The following is a 26,206-nucleotide window of genomic DNA, read 5'->3' on the forward strand; positions in this document are numbered from 1 at the left end:
TAACTACTATAATACTGCCCCTTATGTATAAAAATATAACTACTATAATACTGCCCCCTATGTACAAGAATATAACTACTATAATACTGCCTCCTATGTGCTAGAATATAATTACTATAATACTGCCCCCTATGTACAAGAATATAATTACTATAATACTGCCCCTATGTACAAGAATATAACTACTATAATACTGCTCCTATGTGCTAGAATATAACTACTATAATACTGCTCCTATGTACAAGAATATAACTACTATAATACTGCCCCTATGTACAAGAATATAACTATTATAATACTGCCCCTATGTACAAGAATATAACTATTATAATACTGCCCCTTATGTATAAGAATACGTAGTATAACAGTATTATATAGTATAACACTAGCAGGTGGAGTATTGGGCGCAGCGTTTCATGGCGTATAATGATTGGCGCAGGACCTGGATCATATAAATAGATTTTTATTTTCAATAATTTAATCAGAGGAACAGACATTATGAACGGAGGAAACACTGAGATAAAGTGGAACGTGCAAATCAATAACGTGTGATGGTTCTGATGACGACTTCTGCTCTGTAAGCGGTGACGTGCGATCCTCTCACGCGTTTCAGGCGGCACAAAGTGACAAAGACATAAACCTGTAATTTCTAGAATAGACGTGAATCATTTCCGATCACATTTCTTCATGTGCAGAAGCAGCGAGGATGAAAGATATAAGGCCGGGTTCACACTTCGCTTCTGCTCCATTCGCATCCGGAGCTGCCTTTAAAATATCTACTAGAGTAGTTTTTAGCAGCCGAGCTCCAAATCCCCTGCATATACTAATCACTGCTGCAGTGCACAAACAGTGGGGCAGCGCTATGCACACTAGTGGCCATGAGTGGTACTGCAGGCTCGCTCCCATGAAAGTGTTATAGGAGTAACCTACACAATGTACAGAGCACTGCACTGTTCTTATTTGACAGGTGATAAAATGGGGTACCAAAAGTCAGACCCCATCAGTAAGATTTTAACGACCTATCCTAATGATAGATCATCAATGTAAAAGTCCCAGGGAAACCACTTTAAAATTGTGACTACATGCATTCACCACTAGGGGGAGCTGAAGAGCTCAGTTTACGGTGTTCTTATTGCGTTCAATGTATACACTGTATGCAGTGTGCTCCAGAGCTCCCCCTACTGGTGACTGCAGGTAGCCAAAATGTTATCATTTAAAGGGGTTGCCCATTTGAAAAAAAAATGTCTACAAAGAATGGGAAGAATTAAAATACCTATAACCAGAACGGCTGTTTTTCACTCACCGCATCAGTCCAAAAAAATGCAATAAAAATTCCTTTATAGACAAAAGAAAATAACTACAGCCATGGAAGAAAAATAAAAAGTTCTCATGTAGGTCCAGAAGTAGAAAAATAAAAATGAGTTGCAGACTACAAAAGCAAAAAAGTGGTGTCAGAACCTTTTACAAAGTTCTGATTATTTTTCTTTTTTCTTTTAATTTAATTAAAAATCTAAAAAAAACAATCCACAAAAACTTGTTTAGTATCGCCATATTCGCACTGACCCACAGAATCAGGTTTACTTTACAATGAATGCCGTAAAAACTAAACCCTGAAAACAAATGTCGGAATTGTATTTTTTTTTACATTTTCAACCCAGTTTAAAAAAAAAAATTTCTTCAAATTTTTCAGTAATTTTATGGTAAAGTACGGTAAATGGTGTCTTTTAAAATTACAATTTGACCTAGATAAAAAAAAATCCTTGTACAGCTATGTCGACAAATAATAGTGTTTTAGGAGAGAGAATAACAATTTGCAAAAAACAAAAATTTTATTCACTTACCTGCAGTCACCACTAGATGGAGCTCAAGATCAATGCATAGAAAGTTACACATTAAACTCAATCATGAAACTGTCTGCAGTGCGCTCCCCCTAGTGGTGGCTGAAAGTAGCAAACATTTAATTGATTTATGGTAATTGGCAACCGAAAACTCCTACAACTTTATTTTTACTATGCTGGGGATTTGGAGCTCTGTATCGGAAAAAAATGAAGCTTCGATCCCTAAAAAGATAATAATCAGCACACACAAACAAAAAATGATCTAACCATAAAAGCTAGACATAATTAACACTGATCACAGCAGCTCAAACGATTGTGTCTTTTACTTCTTTGCATTGTATCCAGAGGTGATGATTCCCATGGGGTGTCCGTGCTCGGGATATGTCATTTTCTCGCCTTCGATCCATTTTAAAGCTACAGATGTCAAAAAATGTACAATAATGAATAAATAGAAAAATATTCAAGAGGGTTCATCTTGTTTCAGCGCTTTTCCAATAAAGTGGAGCCCCGCTGACTACTGTAACCCCTCATCCACATTCATCATTCATTAATGCAAATACCCTGATTATGTTCAATAAATAAATCTGTTCTTTGGGTGCAAATGCAAAACAAAAAAAATAAATAAAGTGACCCCCCCCCTCGTCTGATGATAAAGAATTTTTTACGCATGCACTGATGAGATGGTTCATTCCTCAGTTCATGGGTACAGGAGAAAAGGCTGTCATAATAGACCCGTCATATATTTTATATATCTTTGTACCATGTATTTGATACATAGAACCAAATCCCCTGCATAGACAGTTAAACTATAGCATTCTGTTTCCCTGCAGTCACCAGTAGAGGGAGCTCCCTTGCTTCCAGTAATAAAACAGTGAGCTCCCTCTAGTGGTGACTGCAGGTAGGCAGAATTACATCATGTCACTCTATGTGGGGGATTTGGAGTTTCCTATCCTGCTAGAATGATGCGTCTAAAATGACGAGATGCCAAAGAGGACACAAGGCCCATTAACGTGTTCTATGAAGGTATTTTATAGCTTCATATTAATTACTGACGATCCACGGCGTCTTGACCGTTGTGTTGGGCTATAGGAAACTGTGTGGATGTAGATCACCATTAACACCAATGTCTGCACCCTACTGATGCGGACATGGGTGTGAATCCAGATCTGCAAAAAGTCCCCATTAAAGAGAGCAGAACTGGAAGTGTTGTCATAGGGATTAGCCGGACACATGCTTGTAAAAGCCATCTATTTTTTTTTTAACCCGTGGTTGACCAGATATGATGCAGTCATCGCGGGTGATATGAGTGGTAATGTGTCTGGTGGGGTTAGACATACGAAATTGGAAATTTTACAAAAAAAAAAAAAAAAAAGTAACCTGGCCGCGTATAACGAGAAGTCAAAGACTCCAGCTCGGCGCAACATATCCGTCTGCCCTGTATGACGAGCCAGTCTGTGCCAACCTCCCTGTATACCCGCCATGCAGACTCTCCTCATTGCCTCCATACTTGGGCCCAGATGGCAGCTCCCCCAGACTGAAAGCCCCCAGCTCTAAAAGCAGGCAGTGGAGCAAGATGGACGGGGCGTGTAGAGTACGGATGGCAGCGCTCCGTCCCCACGTAGGCTACCAGTGATGCTCTTCTCCTCCTATAAGTCCACATGGATGTCCTTGTACGACTTGTCCACCGTCCACTCCTTCTGGCTTTCATGCTCGTCCTTGGCGTATCGGTCCATCTCCTGCTGGAACCACAGCTGTCGCGCCTTGTTGGGATCCACGTTGATCCAGTTGTTAGCAATCCATTTTGTTCCCTCTGTCACAAGGCAGCCGCCATGGAGAGCAAATTCATCCACATCCCCGACCCAGCCTAATAGTGGAAAAAAAACCCACAAAACTTAAAGGGGTTATCCAAGACTAAGATGCTGATGAGCTTATCGATATCAGATCGCTGGGGGTCCGGCACCCGGTAACCCCACCGATCAGCCGATATCTGGTGCTGGAGCTCCATACACTGTGTAGTGACCGTTCTCAGGTACCGCAGCCCGTATGGGATATCCCAGCTCCTTACACTGTGAACTTCCATCAACCAAGGCTCCGAATCTGAGCTGAGCAGTGCAGGTGTCGGGTAGGGATAAGTCACCAATAACTTAGTCCTGGACATCCCCTTTAAGACTAAAGACAGACTTTTATCATCATGTCTTCTACACAATCACAGAGCTCCAAATCTCATACATAAGTCTTAGAGGTTAATGATAAATTCTATCTGCCTACAGCCACCACTAGGCGGAGCCTTAGAGCTGACTGTATACAGGGAATTGACTTACCCCCTCTAGTGGTCACTGAAGGCAAACACAATTGTAAAATGCAAATCTATGACTATACAAGGTATTTATAGCTCTGTATTAGAAAAAAAAAAAAAAAAAAAGGAGTGTTCTGACAGCACTAAAGATACAATAAAAAGTGAAGTTCAGGAAAAAATTTATAAAAACGTTTTTATAATTGATGTTTTTTTTGGAAAATCTCAGAAAAACTGTTGTATGAACCCAACTGACCGGTATGGACACAAATCATGACCCGAGGATGGATCTTGCTGTATGCAGTCAGCTCCCAGGCTCCCTCTAGTGGTGGCTGCTAGCAAACTCTTACTACTACACTATAGGGGGGGATATATGAAGGGTCCGGCACCGCGGCTGCAGCATCGAAAGGTTGATCGTTTGTGCATAAGTCTTAACTGTGCTACAAAATTGAAACTTTAGCGGCCTAGTCTTTTTTTTTTTTTTTTTAAAAGGTGCTGTAAAGAGATGGATTTCGACAAGACGTGAAGTAACCAGTCCCCCGATCCCGGGCTTCAGTCCGGCTGGTAACATAACCTGCGTACCTTTGCCGTTGGACAAGTAATTGTACCAGAAGACAGCTGTTCCTTGCCGCGGCTTTATTCTCAGGTTCCCCTTGTCGCAATGTTTCCGCGTGTCTCTCAGATCGATGTCGTTCTGGATCAAAGACTAAGAAAAGCGAGAAAAAAAAGACAATAAATGGAAACGGTATGACCCCCTATATGACTGGTGCATGTAATCGGAGAATTAAAAGCCATTTCCCAAAATCGAAAGCTATCCCCTATCCTTGGGACCCCCAGCTCTCCAGAGATTGTGTAGAGCCTCGTCCTGTGTGGGTCAGGGGGGCACAAGCACGGCCTCAGCTCCGATCATTGTCTATGGGGGGAGGCTGAGCATGTGCCCCCCATGCTCTATTCAGGACCCCGATATCAGGGTTACAAAGTGATGGCGCACACAGCTAGGACACGCCACCGCTTTGGTGGGGATCTGACCGCTGAGAATGACGGGAGTCCAGTGCTGGTGGAGGACATTATTACTTATTTTGCCTGTAGAGAATTTTGCGAACCCTCACCAGCTCCTCGTAGGTCCTGTTATCTGCAATCGGGAACGTGGTCTCTCCACCGCCGGTGACGTTGTTTAGGTAGAAGAGAACGGTGACGTACCTGGGAAGAAAGCACGGAGCGTGAGTCCGGACGTGAACACGTCATTTGTCTATATATCCACTAGGTGGCAGCATTTCTATATCAGTAACATGGAGAGCTGAGGCCATGTCCGGCAGGGGCGGGAGAGGACAGGGTGGCTGTCAGGGGTCGTGATTGGGGGGGTTCAGGGGGATCTTACCGACAGGAGGTTTCAAAAGGCGAACTTTCATTTGTCGTCAGCTTGGTGTGAGCACATGCCGTCTCCGGAAACACCGGCCCGCTGTCCATGTGGGCATGATAATGGCCGCCGGTGTTGTATCTCACTACCTGCAGGGGCTCGCTGTTCTCCACCACGTCAGGGGGCAGATGGGTTAATTTGATGACTCTAAAAAAGGGAACAAAAAGGTCACTTGCGTGAGGCCATAATATTGTTCCCAGAAATAGCGCCACTATTGTAGTTAGGTTGTGTCTAGTATTGCAGCTCATCACAATTCAACTGAATGTTTGCAGCACTTATCTGTGGTGTTCCCAGCGTTTAATGGGCAGGTGTTCGCTATAGCAAGTGAAGAAATATCTACATTGCACAGCGTTTTGCTTTGTGGCGTCTTTTGGTTGCAGATAATTTGCGCTTTTAACGTTTTTATCCAAAGTCATTTCAATGTGGAGTGTGAACCCGGCCCTAATAAATCCAACTAGCCGACGCATCGTATTAATTAGGACAAAGTGGATGACCGTAATCAGGGGGGGCAGTGTTTGCGGATGCCTGGGCTGTTTGCTGATCATTACAGGTAAGGCCGGATTCTCATTTCCTCCGCCGTCCCCCAATTAACACCACATTAGGCTCAGTAAACAGACGCCTGAGCGGATTATGCTGGGAGCAGAGTTCACAGCTCCGCAATCCCCTTTCTGGCCGCACACTGCGGGACGGGCCCCGATTAATTACCGTAGGACGGAGTCACAGAATGGAGGCGATCAGCAGCGGAGCGGTACACCCTTCATGGACAACCATTAATTGCTACCAACTGCAGAAATGTAAAGCAAAAAGTGACGCTTCATTGTTACTGCAGCCGGATAATCTTCCCACAGTCTGGACCAGAATTTTTTTTTTTTGCCATTTACTGAATTTTTTTTTTAAGTTTTCTTTTTTTTTTTTTTTGGAGCAAATCTGCACCAAAATCCTCTTCAAAAACTCCCGGAAAACCTTTCCTATTCATTTCTATGGAAAATCCACTTTGCTGTGCATATGAGGAGTTTTTGACAGTTTTAATTTTTCCCATAGAGGTTTTGAAAAAGTCACTTTTGATTGAAATCTGTCCAAACGGGGCGGTGTCCAACCAAAAGGCTGTAAAAAGAAAAAACGAAAAAAAATTTTCAAAACTGCTTCATGAAAAGGAAATACTCTTCAAAGAGCGAGCGATTTCTGCTTGAAAAACTGTGTGAGCTAAACCTTACGACTCGCCTAAGACGAGCTTTTAGGACATGATCACATTTGATATCGAAATTCAACATGTATTTCTGCAGCGGAAAATCAAAAATGATCCTCGGGCTTCTGCCATGGATCGTGGTGTAGCTTCGATGTCGTCCAGTCAGCAATCCCTCGGATTTCCACTCTGCATGTGAACGAGGCGGGAGAACTGATTCATGTGCAGGATGCGGATTATCATGTACAGGGAGAGAGGAGGATGGGGGTGACGGTCTCCAGTCCTGCCCTATATACCTACCGCTGGCGTATGGACCTCAGCACCTGGTGGGCTCCTTCTCCCTGGTACAGCCAGGTGTGCTGACTGTTCCTCACCAGGTCGTTCATGGTGATCTCTCGATTGCCCAGGTATTTGTGGAAGTCCCTGAGGTTCAGCTTCTTGAATTCCTCCAGACTGAGGACCCCTATAAAGACAAGGAGTCCTGTGTAACGTCCGCGGCCGGCAGTCCTATGCATTCCTACATTAGTGTCAGTACCACCATTACTGATGTCTGGAGCTGCTCCGTTTTGTTTTTTTTTTTGGGGGGGGCGCTTCTCATTCTTCCAGAGCTGGAAATTATCTCCCATGTCTGAAGCCTTGTGGTCTTGAGGGATGATCTGCAGACAGCGCTCCCTTCCTATAGTGCAATGCTCTGCAGACATAGTGGGGCGGCACAGACAGCGCCCTACAGCCAGGTCACCCCTCTGACCACCTATCTAATCCTGTCAGCACCGAGGGGTCCTCAAGCTGACGATCAAGTAGAAGCCTGGTCTAGGGTCCGAATTCATTGTAAGGGTCTGGGATTGAATTGATTTTTGGGGTCTGATACATTTTTCGATGTCTGGTCTGTGGCCTAAAATATTTTAGGGGTGTTTTCTGGGGTCTGGTCTTGTATAGGTGTGTTCCAGCCTCTGATAAAATTTTAATGGTTTAATCTAGCGTAGGACTAGATTTTAGGGGTCCGATTTGGGGTCCAAAACAACTTTCCAGTGGGTCTGAAATTACTTTCGGGGTCTGGTCAGGATTCTGAATGAAATTAGTGGTGTGGTCTAAGGTTTTATTAATTTTAGGGGTCTTGTCTAGGGGTGCTGATGAGTTTACAGGCTTGTCCTGGGGTCCGTAGGGATATTATTACGTTTATGGAGCCTGGTCTGGTTTTCCACTCTCACAATTAATAAATGTAGATGTCAAAAGTTCTAGAAAGTTTGCAAAATATTAAATCAGACGACATCTTTACTTCTGGTGACCGCACATCCTGGTTTGTAGAGTATTCGGGAGGGGGGGGGTTGACCTATATGACCACATATAACAGAAAATTTTAGGCTTTATTATTTTAATAGCCATTCCCCTATTTAAAGGGAAAGTGTCACCAGAAAATGACTGATTGCTGATAAACGTACTTTTTTTTATTGTGTTTGGTAATAATTTTTTTCAATATAACTTGCAATTTATATTGAAAACAATATATTAAATAAACAACAAAAAACAAACAAGTAACACAAAACCCGATTTATATTAAACAGCAGCTCACTTTTTGATGACACATTCCCTTTAAGCTGTTGAGAATAGCAGTGAAACAAATGGTTAACCCAGAGCTAGAGACGCATTATTAGGTAAGTGAACCAGTATGTTACAGTTTAGTAGCCACTACATGGCAGAAATTCTATCCTAATCCTATTCCAAGCACTCGAGAGACCACGTCCATTAAGACGAAGCCGGGATGGTGCGGTGATATAAACACAGCGAGCCGTGCGCGCAGCAGACTGACACGGAGCGGCGTGTTTGTAACATGTCGTGCCGGCTCACCGTTTCCATCAGGGTCGGCTTTAACAGCTGTGTACATTTCCCGGATATTCTCAGGCGTCATCCATCTGCCGTTACCCAGCCGGGAATGGGTTAATACCTGCAGAAGAGATTAATATAATATTAATGCTAAAACGCACAGGTCTAATTACTGCAGCACGGAGAGAGGAAGTGCTCCACCCACATCTAGAACTCCCCTGTATCCCCGATGTGGGGGGCGCGGAGCCCGATGCTTCCCAGGGTGAACAACGTGACCCCGGGGTCTAATGAGTGGTGGAGACACAAGAGTCAGCGGGTTATTATAATTGGCCGATTGTACTGATGAGACGCAGGAATTAACCCATGTCTGACCGCCCATATATGTCGTATCTATCAGAGTCCAAAGTGGAGACCCCATAACGCTGCAGAGAGGGGTCACCGAGTACTGAGGAGCAGAGGGCAGAAAAGCAGAAAAGTCACTACTGACTCCATAGCTGCAGTGTCCAGACCTCCTCTGGTATCAGCACAAACACTGCTCCCCCGCCAGGAGCATTATGGCAGAGCAGCTGGATTCAGCCGTAGATCACCAAGCACAATGCTTAGCGTCGGATGGAGTGGTTTAAAGCTGCCACCACTGGACTCTGGAGGAGACGTGTTCTGCACACTGACAGACCACACTTCTCTATCTGCGTCTGATGGAGAAGTCTGAGTACTCCAGGAGAATGTTACCCCCTGACTGCATTGTACAGACGGTGGAGGATAATGCTATGGGCTTGTTATCAGGGTCGGCCTTGGGCCCTTCATTCCAGTGAAGAGAAATCTTAATGCTTCAGCACAAGACATTGTGGACAATTGTAGCTTTCAGCTTTGTGGGAACAGTTTGGGTAAAGACCCTTATCTGCCCCCCATGACTGTACCCAGTGCACAAGCTCCATACAGACATGGAGAGGAGAACATGAGAGCCCGGACCTCAGCCCCGTCTGATAATGGAGATTATGAGCCCGGCCTCCCCCCCAAAATCAGAGTCTGACCCCTACAAATGATCTTCTGGATGAAGGGGCAAAAATTCCCACAGATGCCTCCAAATCTGGTAGAAATCCTTCCCAGAAGAGCGGGAGCCATTATACCTCTGCCTCCGGGGTGGATACATCGCTGGATCCGGGCATTCTCTATACATTTACTTGCTTTATATGGGTCGGATCCAAACACCCGTTCCCCTAGCAATAAAAATGAAATGTTGGCGAGGCGGGCATGTTTATGTGGCGCTTGCCACAGATAATGGAGGGTCTGTTCTTTCACAATGGGGTAAGGGAAGAGCAGAATATAAACATGGCCGTACATAATGGTTTTTATGAGCGTTCGAGTGTCTTCCTAAGAATAATAAGTATAACTTCTGTACTGTACGAGGTCTCCCAAGACCCCCGAGGCCAGCGCATAGTAGCCCCCTTCACATTAACCCCTTTACAACCCAGGAAGGTCCCTATATCCCTATGGGACGACATCCACAGACAATAGCGAAAGTCACCAACCCTTTTATCTGGGTTGTAATTATGGCCACACAGAGGACCCCTTTAAGGAGAGGAGGTCAATAAATCAGCTTTTTCCTTGCATAATCAGAAACATTGTTACTTTTTACTATACTAACTTATCATGATCTTACAGATCTTAATGTTTGGGGTTAAAAAAAAAAAAAAAACACAAGAAAACCTTATACTTCTCACAGCTGAGGGTTTGTTACAACTGCACTCAGTCTAGGTGATCTATTTTGTCCTGGTAGCTTGTTACAACGTATCAGTCTGAAGTTTGGGCTGTTTGGCACAATTCTACCATTCACTGACAGCAAGCAGAGGGTTTCCCAAACATGAAAATTGAGTTAACTTAGAATTCATCAGTGAGCTCGTTGTGGTAGGACAGTGTATAACTCTTATCATCCTTCTCAGGTGACCTCAACTTTCAGGTAATAACAAATCAGCCGAGAGGCGCTCAGAAGAAGTAAAGAGAGAAGGAGCTCACTCACCGATCCTCAGTTAACTCATTCTGCAACCAGCAATAGACAATGCAGCGGGGCGGCTGTAAAATGAAAACTGTGCAAAACGCCTAAAGGGATACTACAGAAATCATTTTCATCCAGTACCCAGCTTAAAGGGATTTTCCTTACCTATAGTTAAAGCCTTAAAGGGATATTCCCTCCTTCATAAATGTATATATTTTCAGCTTGTACTTGTAAATACATCAAATTCCAATTTGATGCTTCTTAAGATTTTCAGCCGTTCTTGAGATATTAACACTTTTCTTTTGTGTATAACTCGTTGCCTTGGAGACCGACCACCGCTGTTAAGACTTCAGAACATGCGCAGCGCTTACAAGCTCTTTTCTCCTGCTGTCCAGGATCGCTGGAGAGCACTGTTAACTCCTAATTCCGGCCAGCTTCAGAGCAGTGCTTACAAGCTCTAGACAGCAGCGGTGGTTGGTCTCCTAGGCAAAGAGCTATAAAGAAACAGAAAAGTGTGAGGCTGTGTGCACACGCTGCGGATTATGTGCGGATTCATCCGCGCGGATTTTGTAAAATCCGCAGGTGAAACCGCAGGTCAAAAGACCTGCGGTTTTACCTGCGGATTGCTCTGCGGTTTTTCATCTCCTCAATGGAGGAGATGGCAAACCGCAGGAGAATCCGCAGAAAGAATTGACATGTCAATTCTTTCTGCGGATTGAAAACCGCAGATAATCCGCGCGGAAAATTCCGCACCGTCTGCACTGCGGTTTTTGATTCCCATAGGGAATCATGGTACTGTACACCGCAGCAAAAACTGCTGCGGGTCCGCAGCGGCCAAAACCGCTGCGGAACCGCAGCAAAATCCGCAGCGTGTGCACACAGCCTTAATATCTCAAGAACGGCTGGAAATTTTAACAAGCAGTAGATAAATTTCAAAAAGTGCTTAATCCGACAATATCCATCTATGAGGACGGGAAACAACCCCTTAAAGGGTTACTCCCAACAGTTAAAGTTATCGCCTAGTTAAAGGGTAGGCGGTAACTTGAGGATCAGTGGGGGTCCGACCACAGACCCTCAATTATCCTGGGAATAGAACAGAGTCACATAGAGCCCAGACATAACTGCGACACCTGCAGCTCGTTACAATGTATCAGTCCAGATTCCAGAATGTTTAGCGCTGATTTCTCATTCACTGGCAGCAAGCAGAGATATGAACAACCGAAAACAACGCATATTACAAAATTACCCGGATCGATACCGGAGCCCCCTTTAATCCCTAATGGCTCTGCAGTTTTAACCCTCTCCTCACCTCTTTTATCTGCAGCTGCCCATCTTGATTGTGATCCAGCAGATTGAAGATGTCGGCTTTGCTTATCTCCAGATTTTCCATGGCCTCCTTGTAGCCGTCCACGGGGAGGATCTGGCTGGCCTGGAGTCCTTTGAGCTGGGCCAGGTGGATGAGGAGCTTGCACTCCTGTTCTGATAAAAAGTTGGGAATTTCTGCAGGAACGGGATGGGATGGGGGACATTAATACAAAATTTGGTGATTGTCAAGAAACAGGGGTATGGTGTCCGATTAACAAGAAACAGAGTTTAAGGGGTTAACATAGAAAATAGGGGATAAGTCTCATCTCTGGGGGTCCCACCAATCATAAGAACAGGGGTACTGTGTCCGCCATTTAAGCTTAAGTGAAACTAAGTCCACCCTCAGCAATAAGTGCAAAATTTAAAGGAGCTTTCCATTTTCTGAAAACCCGTCCCCCAGCTTGCAGTAGGTTTAAAAAAAAAAAAAAGGAAACAACTGTGCTTTACTCACCCTCCACGGGTCCAGTGCTGTCTCCACTGCTGCTCCTGGAGTCTGTTACTGTCTGCAGCCAATAAGTGAGCTCTGCAGCGCTGAGTGGCTCGTGCTTAGTGATTGGCTGCAGTGCTGTCGACATGACGTCAGTGCTGCAGACAATACCAGAGACCGGGAGAAGCGGTGCAGACTCAGCATTGGACCTGAGGAGGGGAAATAAAGCACAAGTTGTATTGTTTTCTGATTTTTTTAAGATAAGCTGCAGCCGCTGGGGGATGGAGATTTTCCAAAATTGGAGAAACCCCATTAATTCTTGTATTTTACACCGATGCTTTGTTTCAGAAAATGGATTTATTTTAATAATAGGTAAGCGAGGTAGGAATTGAGGATCTATTTAGATTAAAAAAAAAAAAAAAAATGTAGTCCAATCTTAAGAGACAGATATCTGGCGAAGTATAGATTAGCCGGGTCTGAGTTTTCTTTCCCGGAAGCTGAGAGGATGGAGGGAACTTTTTGTTACTTTTGGTGTCTAGTTAGGGTTTGTGGCTGACAAGACGTGTCCCCCTTGGGTCTAGGCGCCTGAAGGGGCCCTAACAAGTCACTTTCCATAGGCCTGGGTATACATATACAACACAAGAGGAGTGAACTTAATCACTGAGCCAAGTTTAGGAAACTGTAGATACTCTGATCAAAAGAAGTCCAAGTCGGTCCCACTCTTTTCATTCTGGCCCAAAACCTCAGGCTAAAATCCCCTAAAAATGCATGGGACCCAATTCAAAAGTTCCTTATACTGTTTTTCTCACGCCGTGACCCAACCCAAAAAGTGAAGTTGCCTCCTCGAAGCTTTGAGATGTCCGAGAAAGTTTGCTTACTAGCTCTGTGAGGTCGGTAGAGGCGGCCATACTGATTTACGCATGCCATCATACATCCACTACTTCAAAAACCATCCCTCGACCAAAACTGTGCCGCTAACTATAGACCTGTCTCTAATCTTCCCTTCATCTCTAAACTCCTGGAACGTCTGGTCCACTCCTGTCTGATCCGCTGTCTCTCTGATAAACTCTCTTCTCGACCCTCTCCAATCCGGCTTCCGCTCCTTACACTCTACTGAAACTGCCCTCACTAAAGTCTCTAATGATCTACTAACAGCTAAATTAAATGGTCATTACTCCATGCTAATTCTCTTGGATCTCTCTGCAGCATTCGACACTGTGGATCATCAGCTCCTCCTCACTATGCTCTGCTCCATTGGCCTCAAGGACACAGTTCTCCCCTGGTTCTCCTCCTATCTCTCTGACCGCTCCTTTACTGTATCTTTTGCCGGTTCCTCCTCCTCTCACCTTCCCCTTACTGTTGGGGTTCCTTAAGGATCGGTTCTAGGCCCCCTCCTCTTCTCCTTGTACACTGCCCCTATTGGTCAAACAATCAGTAGATTTGGTTTCCAGTACCATCTCTATGCTGATGACACCCAATTATACGCTTCTTCTCCTGACATCACGCCAGCCTTTTTAGAAAACACCGGCGATTGTCTAAACGTTGTCTAACATCATGTCATCACTATATCTGAAACTGAACCTGTCAAAGACTGAACTCCTGGTGTTTCCTCCCTCTACTAATGTACCTATACCCGACATTGCCATTTCTGTGTGTGGTTCCACTACTACTCCCCAGCAACATGCCCGCTGTCTTGGGGTCATACTTGACTCCGAGCTTTCCTTTGCCCCCCAAATCAGATCATTGGCTCGCTCTTGTCATCTGCACCTCAAAAACATTTCTAGAATTCGACCTTTTCTTACTTTTGACTCTGCAAAAACTCTTACTGTTTCTCTTATTCATTCTCGTCTGGACTATTGTAACTCTCTTCTAATCGGTCTCCCTCTTACCAAACTCTCCCCTCTCCAATCTGTCTTGAATGCTGCAGCCAGGATCATATTCCTTGCCAATCGTTACACCGATGCCTCTACCTTGTGCCAGTCATTACACTGGCTACCCATCCACTCCAGAATTCAGTATAAACTTATTACCCTCACCCACAAAGCCCTCCATGGCTCAGCACCACCCTACATCTCCTCCCTCGTCTCAGTATACCACCCTACCCTCGCCCTCCGTTCTGCTGATGACCTGAGGTTAGCATCCTCAATAATCAGAACCTCCCACTCCCGTCTCCAAGACTTTACACGTGCTGTGCCAATTCTTTGGAATGCAATTCCCAGGTCAATACGATTAGTCCCCAATCCCCACAATTTTAAGCGTGCCCTGAAAATGCATTTATTCAGACTGGCCTATCACCTCAACATATTAACCTAATCTATCCCTGTGTGGCACAGCCAAAAGTTTTACCATAACCAGGTTCCCCGCATCATGTTCCCACATGCTTTATGCATCCATTAGCCCTCTGTGTCTGTACTGTTACACACTTAACATTATGCCTGGTCCATACAATCAGGGCAACTGTTACCACCCACCTTTCGTGTCTACCTCTTTCCTCATAGACTGTAAGCTTGCGAGCAGGGCCCTCACTCCTCTTGGTATCTGTTATGATCTATGTGATTATTGTTATGCTGTAATGTCTATCGTCTGTACAAATCCCCTCCGAAATGTAAAGTGCTGCGGAATAGGTCAGCGCTATAGAAATAAAATGTATTATTATTGAGGACAACTCTAAAACATTTATATCTTTTTTTTAATCTTCCCTTGAGACCCTTAATTGTGATGTTTTTCCTGGTTTCCGCCCCAGCAAATGACATTGTGATTGATCTCCAGATCCTAAAACCTAAATGGGTGCCAGCGAGCCGCAGAGGATTGTTTTAAAAAGGAAAACATTTAATGAGTCCGGTGTCCCATCATGGGTTGTTTGAGCGCCCCCAGGGCTAAATCAACAGCTCTGACTTATCCTTCCCTCCCTTTGCTCCCAGGTCAATAAATGATTGTTTTGTTTTGTGTCTTAAGAACAGTGAGGAGGAAACACGGAATGGTTAATGATCACAAATCGGAGAAAAGGGGGGATTGGTGGACAAATGGCTTCCCGCAGAGATCCAATCATGAGTACAATAATGGGCCGAGATAATGCCGGGTGAGTTCAAACATTCAGCCTCCTTGTCGGCCCCTATTACGACACCTGCTGGTTTAAGCTGCCCCCCTAACAAGACCAAACAATCAGGCCCATTGGCAAACGCAAACTGTGGGATTGTCTTGTCCAAGTGTGCTGGATCGTAATGAGAAAGGATTAGTAGGAAAAAGTGTCCTCCGGCCCTATAAAAAACCCAAGCTTGGGGCTAAGGGGAGACTCACTCGCCTGTGCAGGGATGAAGATGATGAGTGCAGGGAAGGGCAGATGCCCTGGATGCCAATACCCAAAGTGGCACCTGATCGTCTTGCTCTGTTTTTGGACCGGGGGTTCTCGGGCAATGTACGTGGACTTCGTGAGCAGCTCGTCCCGGTGCATGACCATCCCCAAGCATATGCCCCTATGCTATGGCATTGGATATACTGAGATGAGGATTCCCAACCTGCTGGAGCACGAGACCATGGCGGAGGTGATCCAGCAATCTTCCAGTTGGCTGCCGCTCCTTGCACGTGAATGCCATCCGGATGCCAGAATCTTCTTGTGCTCACTAATGGCACCGATATGTCTGGATGGGTAATGTACCCCCCAAAATATTCACTTCCATTCTATATGTATTATCAGGGCATAAATGGGGGGGGGGAGCGCTAACGACGAGCAATTCTATTACCCTGGAGAGCAAGTAATGCCAAACCGTGCCATTTGTGCCCATAGGCTCCCTATGCGGGATATGATATTACACGGGTGCCTCTGGGGACACGATGCCCAATGGGGGCTACAAGGACACTATTCTGGCCTCTCTAAGCTGCATTGGAGCCTCAGGATACATCCGACATACAGTGTGTGCCACGAGCTTTGCAAAGTGCCGCGTGGAATCCCCTGTGGACCGTCGCCCATTGCTTGCATAGAACACCTGAAAGTGTAGGGTTTTTCACCAAGCTGAGCCCAGGTTGCAGTAAGTCAGTGAGTAGAGCGTCCCGAAGGGCGGGAGCGTCCCTGTGCCTAATGGCAGTGACATTTAGACATTAGGAGGCCATTAGGGCGCTGGCGATACCCTCTGGGGGGAAGCGATTATGTTCCGTGCTGCACATGTGGACTTACTACTCTTACTTGCGTCATTGGCAATGTAATTAGGAGCCGTGTTTTCCCATTAGTGGTTTTGGCATTGTGGGATGTCTCCTTGAATTATGGCTGACGGAGCCGTACGTGCGTCACTCCGGGTCTCTGGGCAGAGCTGAGTCTCCTGTTCTTTGTTTCAGTGAATCATACAAGTTGACAACACAATTAGGGCCACCTACCGCCAGAGCCCAGCGCCGCGGATTAGGGATTATGGCAGCTAATAATGGGCGCCCTGCACCCTGCCAATGGTATATTAGCTACATCTGTGTCAGCTGGCTGACAACCAAGATGACCGCAGCTACCAGAAGGGTTGTCACATGCCCATTTAGAGAGTTGGGTGATGACTGTGATGCGGCCAAACTGCTCATCCTCCAGCTTTCCCTGGAACAGAACATGTCAGACGATGACGACTCAGGGTCTTACACCGATTATACGGGGAAATGTTCTTGAAATGATTTCTAGAATTAATAATGACATCCTCATGTCTGCAGTGACAGGATTATAAAGCCGTGCCGGAGCCTGTGCGAGGCGGTGAGGAACAGCTGTGCCCCCATAATGGCGTGTTATGGGTATCCGTGGCCAGAAATACTGAAGTGTGAACAGTTTACTATCGATCATGGGATGTGCATCTCCACTATTAACAACAACACAAGAACTGCCGGAAGTAGTAAGTGACGTCCAACGTAATATATCCTGTATTGTACCTCAGAGCTGCACTCACTATTCTGCTGGTGCAGTCACTGTGTACATACATTACTGATCCTGAGTTACATCCTGTATTATACCCCAGAGCTGCACTCACTATTCTGCTGGTGCAGTCACTGTGTACATTCATAACATTACCGATCCTGAGTTACATCCTTTATTATCCTCCAGAGCTGCACTCACTATTCTGCTGGTGCAGTCACTGTGTGCATTCATAACATTACTGATCCTGAGTTACATCCTGTATTATACCCCAGAGCTGCACTCACTATTCTGCTGGTGCAGTCACTGTGTACATACATTACATTACTAATCATGAGTTACAGCCTGTATTATGCTCCAGAGCTGCGCTCAATTCTGCTGGTGCAGTCACTGTGTACATACATTACTGATCCTGTACTGATCCCGAGTTACATCCTGTATTATACCCCAGAGCTGCACTCGCTATTCTGCTGGTGCAGTCACTGTGCACATACATTACATTACTGATCCTGAGTTACATCCTGTATTATACCCCAGAGCTGCACTCGCTATTCTGCTGGTGCAGTCACTGTGTACATACATACATTACTGATCCTGAGTTACATCCTGTATTATACGCCAGAGCTGCACTCACTATTCTGCTGGTGCAGTCACTGTGTACATACATTACATTACTGATCCTGAGTTACATCCTGTATTATACCCCAGAGCTGCACTCACTATTCTGCTGGAGCAGTCACTGTGCACATACATTACATTACTTAAGAACTAAGAAGCTTCCAAAAATCCAAGTGTTAATAGTTTGCATCAATTATCAAAATGCATAGAGAATGAAGAGAAATTTAAATCCCATCAGTATCTAGTGACCGCCCATCGCCTCAATCATCAGTTTCTGGCATTTCAGACACAGACATTCTAAGTCAGGTTGTGCGAGTATCAAGAATAACTGATGAAGGCGCAGGGCGGTCACTGGATATAGAGGGACTGGGTATATTTGGGATTATATAGGACCCGGGACACTAATGCACCTCTGCTCTCTTACAGCGGTGCCTCGTGCCAGCTGCAGGGACTGTGAACTCGACGAGGCCAGCTCTGCCAAGGAGATCCTGGATACTTTCTGTGCTAATGATTTCGGTAAGTGCTGACATGATGCACACCTCGAGTGCTGCCGCCACTTAGCAAGGCTTGTACTCGTGCCAACGTCATCTGTGCCCATTGTTAATGGGGCAGGTAACAGCAGGGGGGAGACGGATGCCAACTGTACAATGTGCATCTACGCTGCCGACACTTAGATAAATTAGTTTGGATCTTGTCCCTTTGTTGTCACCGCTGCCCTTTCGAACACAGATGACAGCGCCCGGCATAAAGTGCCCTTCCGTCTCATCATTAGTTAATGGGCAAAGTGGAGGGGGCTTACTCGAGACCCTCTTATCTCTACTGCCCACCCTGGGGGATCTGATACATTATATTAATTAATTTCAATGGCCAGCTTGCAATATATAATTCATCCTGTGGTGGCGCTGCAGGGAATTCAAACACTTGCTGATCTCCACCGATCACCATCACATCCCCTATAAAGATAATGAAAGACTTTAAAGGAGTTGGATAAAACATGTCTGCCTTCTTCCAAAGCAGCGCCACTCCTGTCTATTGATTGAGAGTGGTACTGCGGTTCTGCACCATTTCTGAATGAAGCCGTGTTTTTTTTTTTTTTTTTTTGTAGAGCTGTTCTGGGAAGAATGCAGCCATGTTTTTTTTCTAGTAATAGACAACCCCTTTAAGGGAGGGGAAAAATTAGGGTCAATGGCGAATAAAAGCCTCAATCCTTTGCTCCGGCTCAGGCCGTGCTGGTGGTCACCACTGGAGCGGGAAGTGATGACATGCACCAACCAGTCACCTGACCACTGCAGCCAATCATTGGCTTCAGCAGTCACACTCGGTGCAGGCAGAGAACACTTCAACTATGGAGCGATGAGGGATTCTTATTTTCCTTTGATCCCAAATTTTTGGAATTTGGAAAATCCCATTAGGAAAGGCAGGAATTGCAAAACTGAAGGGGGAGAAGCAGCTGTCAGCTTCTCCCAGCCAATCAGACCCCCAGTATCTAGGCCGCCGTCCAGTGCCCATGCATCATCCCACCGGCTCGTGCCGTCTGGGACACTGTCTATATTTATTATATGTATTTCACCTACAATTCGTGGAGAGCAAATTAAAAAATCTACCTCTCCATAGGTCACGATTCAGAAAAACATGGCCGCTTTCCTCAAAAACAGCGCCACATCCTGTCCACAGGCTGTGAGTGGCATAGCAGCTCAGCCCCATTAACTGCAGCAGAGCCGAGCTGCAATCTGTGGCCAGGGATGGCGCCGTTTCTGGAAAGAAGCAGCAAGATTTTTCTAACTAGGGAGAATTTTACGCAGACAGGTGGCGCGATGATACATTGCTGCAGGTGAACGATCCTTCGCTGAATAGTCCAGACCCATAAATGGCAGCGGCGTCTCCAGAGCGGCGCTCGTACGAGGAGTAGATGCTTTGGAAAGTCATGCTTTCTGTCTCAGAAGCCGGCTGCACATACAGGAGGAGAGCCCTGTGTATGGGGGGAGAGGTGACGGGAGCCCCCCTTGTAAAAGTAAATTACACACTGCTAACGCCGGCTCTGGGACCATATAAAGACACAAGACTCAGGCTGGTGGCGCGTCACGTCTCCATCCAGGGAAGCAGCACCGGATCCGGCGGGGTAGTAGCAGTATACAGTATATACCGTTTATTACAGAGTATATCTCCCTTAGAAGAAACCTTTTCATAGGGTTACCCAAAAACTAGTCAATCGGTATGGGGGGTACCTGTGGCTCTCTGGCTGCTGAAAAACTACAAGTCCCAACATGCTCCAACATCTGCTGGGTAATATACTTTTAATAGAGTGAGCTGGGAGTTTTAGTGTTGTAGCAGCCGGTGAACTACAGGTTGGTTCATGAACAGGCTATTGCAGTTTTGTACAGCTCCATACGGGTGGAGGGAGCGTCGGCAGTGGCGCGCAGCCCCGTACGGGTGGAGGGAGCGTCGGCAGTGGCGCGCAGCCCCGTACGGGTGGAGGGAGCGTCGGCAGTGGCGCGCAGCCCCGTACGGGTGGAGGGAGCGTCGGCAGTGGCGCGCAGCCCCGTACGGGTGGAGGGAGCGTTGGGAGTGGCGCGCAGCCCCGTACGGGTGGAGGGAGCGTCGGGAGTGGCGCGCAGCCCCGTACGGGTGGAGGGAGCGTCGGGAGTGGTGCGCAGTTCCATCTCTCATTCTTTCTTTATGCAGCTGCCAAACTTCGCATCACAAGGAGGAACACGACCTCCAGCTCCATCTCTGACTTTGATGTGGACTCCAGGGTGGATGTCATAAAGCACGGCTCTCTATCCAGAGGGGACGTCCTCCCCAGACTCCAGCAGTGGCTGGATCTGGACGCTACGTGTGTGCAGAACATAATGCGGGGGACCAGGACGGGCACTTATGTCGTCAGCGGGGATGTGCAAAAAGACAAGATCGTGGTGCACAATGCCTATGCCTGGCAGAAGAGGAACAAGAACCTGCACTTCGCAGCCAAGAAATGGAAGCATCACAAATGCAGATCGTAGGACTTGCCGGGGCGGCATATGAAAAGTTCCCCGTAATAATCAGCAAATCACCAGTAAATGTAAGCCCTTGTGTTATCTCTGCTGTATCGTAGTCTGATCCTGGCAAAGCTGGGTGACATCACATATGGCCGCCATTACACCCCCCAGCTTATCTGAACCCAGACTAGGCAGACCTGCTCTCCTGGAGAGCAGAGAAGGTGGGTGCAGTAATGAAGGTCATAGAGGTGGTCACACAGCTTTCCTGGGACCAAATAAGTAATTGTTATTCACTGGTGAAAGATGCCTTTAAAAGGAAGAGACTTATTAAAGGGGTTGTCCAACTTAAAACATAAATAAAATTCAGAAGCAACGTGACAAAAGAAGGCAGATTCAACCACACTAACCCCCAAGGCTGGAGCACGGGCAGCTACGGGGGTCTACGGCAGAACAGGAATCAATGACATCCTATTATTTGGTCACCTGACTGCAGAGCTTTGTGATTGTCTGCAGCAGTTAGGTGACTGCAATGGGATCGCTGCAGCCAGTCATAAACCTCTGCAGTCAGGTGACCAAATGATAGGATGTCATCGATTCCTGTTCTGCTGTAGACCACCGGCGCGGGATGTGTGGGAGTCATGGACATTAGATTGGGTACGTCATGGGTTTTAGCCTTTTCTTGCTTCTGAAACAAGCCGTGGACAACCCCTTTAAAACATGATTGTTATGAGTGCAACAAATCTTTATGAATAGCCCTTTAATGCACCAAAAACGAGAGGAACTACCCGGCGTAATGGCGAGTAGCCCTCCTACCGGCAGAATGGCGTCCTCTTATAACGCTCATTTTGGAGAGAACGTGCTGATCCTGCGGCGGAGGACTGTATATAGCACTGTATATATGTGGGGTGGAAACCAATACACTTGAGGCTGTAAGAAACGTCTGGTGTGTGCGTCATTTATTGGGGGCCCCTACACAGAAACCGAATGCTTATTTGCAGGAGACCTGGGAGCATCGATCACTGGGATAAAATGTGCAAATAGGAGGCAGCATGGGATCAGGGGGACTACAGCGCGGCCGGACCCCGTGACCCCTGTACAGACACAATTACATCTGCTGATTTGCTGCTCATTTCTACCCCCCACCGTTCCCAGCCTGCCCGAGGCATTAAGACGATTACATTCCCTTACGTCACAGCGGCACAGGGGGGGGGGGGGGGCGCTCAGCGCTTACCAAACAGCAGGGGCTTCAGGCTCAGCGTCTTCATGTCATACAGCTTGTTGTTGCCCAGTTCCATCTTCTGTTTGTAGCCGACCTGAAAGAGAGGAGCGATCAGTACGATCCTCCGGGTATCACACATATTAGCCAGAACACAACTCTCTAGGGCCAGGCACAGCCACAGACCTGTGCAATACGTCTCTTGTCCTGTGGTGGCGCTGCAGGAAAATGGAAGATTCATCATCATCGGATTGCAACAGCGTCACTCTGCGATCGGAGGGGATCTGATCACAAGAATGGGGATCCAGTGTCTATGCACAGACTATGCGCATGTGTCACCAAGGAAGAAAACAATGCACACGCACGACAGCTTCGTTCACACGAGGGACACAGGATCCCAGTTCTCGTTTTCAGTTGGGGGTCTCTATGGTCAGACCACCACCGATCATTCATTTATGACCTAGATACAAAGCATAATAGGGGACAGAAATAGGGCCACTTGGTGAACACAAAGAATGGGGGAGGGGAGACATGAATGTATGGGGGTCCTGACCGGAGGGGGCTGTCACATACTGGGGTCACTGGAGGTTAAGACACATTCCTTCAAGGGAACTAGAATCTGAACAGAAATCTAACATCCAAGTCTGACCCGAACAGAAAATCCCCTCCCCATCCCCGGTGATGGACTTATACCAGGATTATGCAGCATGTGACAATTTACTGTGTATGCGGGACATTTAAAGAGCGCGTCTATTTTTTTTTTTCTTTGTTACTTATGGTAAATGTATGTATGGTTGGCTAGAAAATCGTTTTTTAATTGCGTTTTAATTAAAAAAATTGTGCAACATTTGCCTTCTATAGCTTCCATATTACATTGTCTTGTCTCTGGCTGCAGAATGAGCAAAGTGAGAATCTGTCAGCGAGCTCGTCCTCACGGTCCAACAAGAGAGTTTTTAATTCTTATCTGCATTTTCTGAGCTCCTCTCAGCTGATTTATGACCACATCAAAGTTGAATGTGCAGAGAAACCAAAAAAAAAGATCCCGGAAAAGCAAAACGGTTGTACCCAGAAGTGGACTACACGCCCCCCCACCTTAAAGTCAGACTTATCTCTATCTACGACACTGCTAGAGAGGTTTACTAAGATTTTTTTTTTTGGAGCAGACACTGCTCCTAGGAAGGGACATACACTTTTTTTTCCAACCAAGCACTTTTTCAAAACCTCTTAAAAAAAAAACAAAAAAAAAAAAAACACAACATCAACAAAACCCTCCTCATATGAAAAGCAAAGAGAATTTCCCATAGATGTTTTTCATGAGGAAGACGCTTCAGACATCACCAAGGTTTTTATTCCTAAAGGGTCCTTTTTCGGTGTCCTTTTAGTTGTTTTGATGACGTTTTTATCCACCAGGTTGTTGTTTTTTTTAAATTTTGATAAGGTATTTGGTGCGGATCAACTCCCTAAAAACCTCCAGTGTGAACACAGCCGATTACCTCCAGCATGATAATCCTCTGTGAGCTGAAAGTGTTAATCCGATTTGATGAAGTGATGGCATAGCTCGATGATCGTGGAGGTCCGATGAGTGGGACCCCTCACCAACTGCAGGGGCAGCGGCGGAGGAAAATGAAGGGGCTGCAGAGCTAAACCTATGCTTTGGCCCATTAATTCTTGTGACCTGTGGTTATACCCCTTTAAATTATCTGTACCACTAAGGGTATGTAATGTCCAAAAATTCCTCTGCATTGCTGGATGAACGCAGGAGCCGACCGCACATTTTCATGGCGGATTTCCATTTGTGTGGTAAAATCCACAATTAATCTTCAACACGATCCGTGAATTGGGTCACGCGTGGGTCTCATCCGTCGAGAGCACTGCTGTCATAGATGTGGGGCGCCATCATTTATACAACTGGGGTTGTCTCATCATGAGGGGGCTCCAACTCAGGACCTCACCTTATGACCCAGAATGAGGATCCTCTCCATATAAGCGGCTCCCGTTCCAAAAACAACCTGGTAGTCCATTCATCCTCTCCGCCGCCATGTAACACTACCTTTCCCCTGCAGAGGCGAGACTGCTTCATTTCACTGACAGCAATCAGAGATGGCGACAATGCAGAGAACGGAACTCCAAGCAGGACAGGTAAATCTGCTGCGAATATCACTGGCATTGGGCACGGGAGGGGCTCGCTGGCCCACCGCACAGGAGTCCTCCAACCTACTATGGGGCCGCGGTGTTGCAGGACAATAGTCCAATGTTTTCGGATATAATCCAGACAAATTCAGGCCACCAGTCTTTTTTGGTCACAGGTGGGTCGGGGGTCTCTCCTGCAATGTTGGGAGGGCTGCAGGATCTGGTGCAACAGATAAGCGCTCGGCCCTGTATGTATGCGGCGTTCCCTGGAGCCTGCGCCACACAGCGTGGGGGCCACTGAGGGCCCCGTGTCGGCCATGATTCTACACCTGCGTCTTCATAGACCGACAGCCGTGCGATACCCAGCGACATTGCAGCAGACGGAGAAACGTACAAGTGAGGGAAGGAATAGTAAATAGATAACATCGTCTGGACCCCAAAAATGGTCCCAATACAAACGGCACCTCAGAGACAAGGCAGCACGGAAAGTGGAGCGCGACAGCTGGGCACTACCCTGGAGCCTGCTCCCCTATGGCTACGGGGTGTGGCCCCTGCCTGTTCTCTGGGGCCCCTTCTAGTGACCAGTGAGGGCCCCCCACACTCCAGCGTTACTGGGGTCCGGCCACCTCACCATTCACTCATTAACACATTGCAACCAATCAGATGGCTGCTATCATATTTTTAGGCAGCCGCCTGCAAAGAAAGCAGCGTTCTGGTTGGTTGCTATGGGTAACACCTTCTCGTATGCGTTTCACTTTACAACCTCTGCTGCAAAAGTCACCTGACCTCCCCGAGCGCTGCCACGTGACCCGTCCCCCACCTTGATGCCCTCCAGCCGGGGCAGGTAGCTGTACGGAGCGCCGCCGCCGTCCTCATGCCGCAGGGGGGCTCTGTGCTCCGGGGCCGGGACGGCGGTCGGTCCCCCGGTGTCCTCTCCGCTCTGGCTGCCGTTGCTGTAGTAGACGTAGAGCAGCAGCGCGATGACATTTAGGATGTAGACGTGCACGAACACCATCACCACCACGAAGTAGGAGCGGGAGCACACGCTGTTCCCCTTCTGGATGCCGGCGAGCCGGTCCCTGATCGGCGGCGGCTCCTCGTCATGTGCTGGAGCGCTGCCCCCGATCCCGCCGGCCTCCATCACTAGCCGGGGCCGCGCGTCACCCGGGCAACCGCGCGTGCTACCTGCTGGCGACACCTGGGGGCGGGGCCGCTGACGTCACGGGAGGACCAGGAGGGAGGTTGCTAGGAGACGGCGGCTTCCTCGCGTGATTGACAGGTTCTAATCCTCCCGCAGCAGAGCGGCACCGGCTTACTGCAGGCACGTGACTCATTTGAAGGGGGGTTGCCACCTTCTGAGACTTCATTATTTTATTTTTTTTACTTGAATGCATGTATAATTGGCTAAATGTTTTTTTGTAATTGGATACCATTAAACATTTTGCACCATTTCCTTCCTACAGCCTCCACATTGCACTGTCTATTACCAGCTGCAGAAGGAGTAAACTGAGAACCTATCAGTGAACTTGTTCTGAAAGTCTGATGGAGATTTTTAATGCTTAAGGTGGAATTACATGTCCCCGCTTAATTGTAAAGTGCTGCGGAATATGTTGGCGCTATATACATAATTATTATTAATTACACTGCCATAATTCTCGTGCGAGAATCGCATCTTAAAACTTGCCCTGGCCGGCACCTCTCCTGAGCGTGAAAGCTGCATTTTAAGCAGTTACGCGGTCATGCTCAGGTCAGGAGAGGCGCCGGCCAGTCCATGCAGTGCGATGCGATTATCGCAGGAGAAATACGGCCGGGTGACTCCAGCCTTACATTAGTCTTCTTCTGGACTCCTCTCGGCTGTATACGTCCAGTTGAATGCGCGGCGACACAAAAGGTGTGCCAAAGTTGCATTGCAGTGGTTTTTTTATTGAATTTAATTGCAAAAAAAAAAAAAACATTTTAGCCCCAAATCCATATATTTAATGGGGAAAAAAATCAATTTAAATAGAAACATTTAGGGGGGTTGTAATATGCAATTAACAGTTTATTAAAATTGT

The 26,206-nt window shown here is 46.7% G+C and overlaps 2 protein-coding genes across 3 annotated transcripts; one reads left to right on the plus strand and one right to left on the minus strand.

The window, feature by feature from the left end:
• Positions 1–447: 447 nt before the first annotated feature.
• P4HTM (prolyl 4-hydroxylase, transmembrane) lies at positions 448–25,331 on the minus strand. Of its 2 annotated transcripts, none has more exons than XM_073575072.1 (9): positions 24,973–25,331; positions 22,038–22,119; positions 11,855–12,045; positions 8,577–8,673; positions 7,032–7,194; positions 5,510–5,695; positions 5,241–5,331; positions 4,714–4,837; positions 448–3,702 (listed from the first exon to the last, which is right to left on the minus strand). In XM_073575072.1, the coding sequence occupies exons 1-9, from the start codon at positions 25,291–25,293 to the stop codon at positions 3,485–3,487; spliced, it is 1,473 nt and encodes a 490-aa protein (XP_073431173.1). In that variant the 5' UTR covers positions 25,294–25,331; the 3' UTR covers positions 448–3,484. The 2 variants fall into 2 exon arrangements, with proteins under 2 accessions (XP_073431173.1, XP_073431172.1); XM_073575071.1 differs by having other exon boundaries at positions 24,934–25,331.
• On the plus strand, positions 15,290–21,860 carry LOC141088853 (secreted frizzled-related protein 5-like). The gene is made up of 4 exons (XM_073575076.1): positions 15,290–15,983; positions 17,024–17,193; positions 18,258–18,347; positions 20,514–21,860. Exons 1-4 carry the CDS (start codon positions 15,649–15,651, stop codon positions 20,828–20,830), a joined length of 912 nt encoding a protein of 303 aa, XP_073431177.1. The 5' UTR covers positions 15,290–15,648; the 3' UTR covers positions 20,831–21,860.
• Positions 25,332–26,206: the final 875 nt, after the last annotated feature.

Source organism: Dendrobates tinctorius, unplaced genomic scaffold, assembly GCF_039654945.1.
Source record: "Dendrobates tinctorius isolate UK_male_01 unplaced genomic scaffold, ASM3965494v1 ptg000041l, whole genome shotgun sequence".
Lineage (NCBI taxonomy): Eukaryota > Metazoa > Chordata > Amphibia > Anura > Dendrobatidae > Dendrobates > Dendrobates tinctorius.

Bases quoted from the DNA above. Each gene is read 5' to 3' on its own strand.
- LOC141088853 (XM_073575076.1), top strand. From the start codon at position 15,649: ATGAAGATGATGAGTGCAGGGAAGGGCAGATGCCCTGGATGCCAATAC. The intron at 15,984-17,023 runs GTAATGTACCCC...CTGCAGTGACAG, and splicing joins GCACCGATATGTCTGGATGG to GATTATAAAGCCGTGCCGGA. The intron at 17,194-18,257 runs GTAAGTGACGTC...GCTCTCTTACAG, and splicing joins CACAAGAACTGCCGGAAGTA to CGGTGCCTCGTGCCAGCTGC.
- P4HTM (XM_073575071.1), bottom strand. From the start codon at position 25,293: ATGGAGGCCGGCGGGATCGGGGGCAGCGCTCCAGCACATGACGAGGAG. The intron at 22,120-24,933 runs GTGACTTTTGCA...CCTCTCTTTCAG, and splicing joins GCAGCGCTCGGGGAGGTCAG to GTCGGCTACAAACAGAAGAT. The intron at 12,046-22,037 runs GTAAGCGCTGAG...CCGTTCCTGCAG, and splicing joins CCTGAAGCCCCTGCTGTTTG to AAATTCCCAACTTTTTATCA.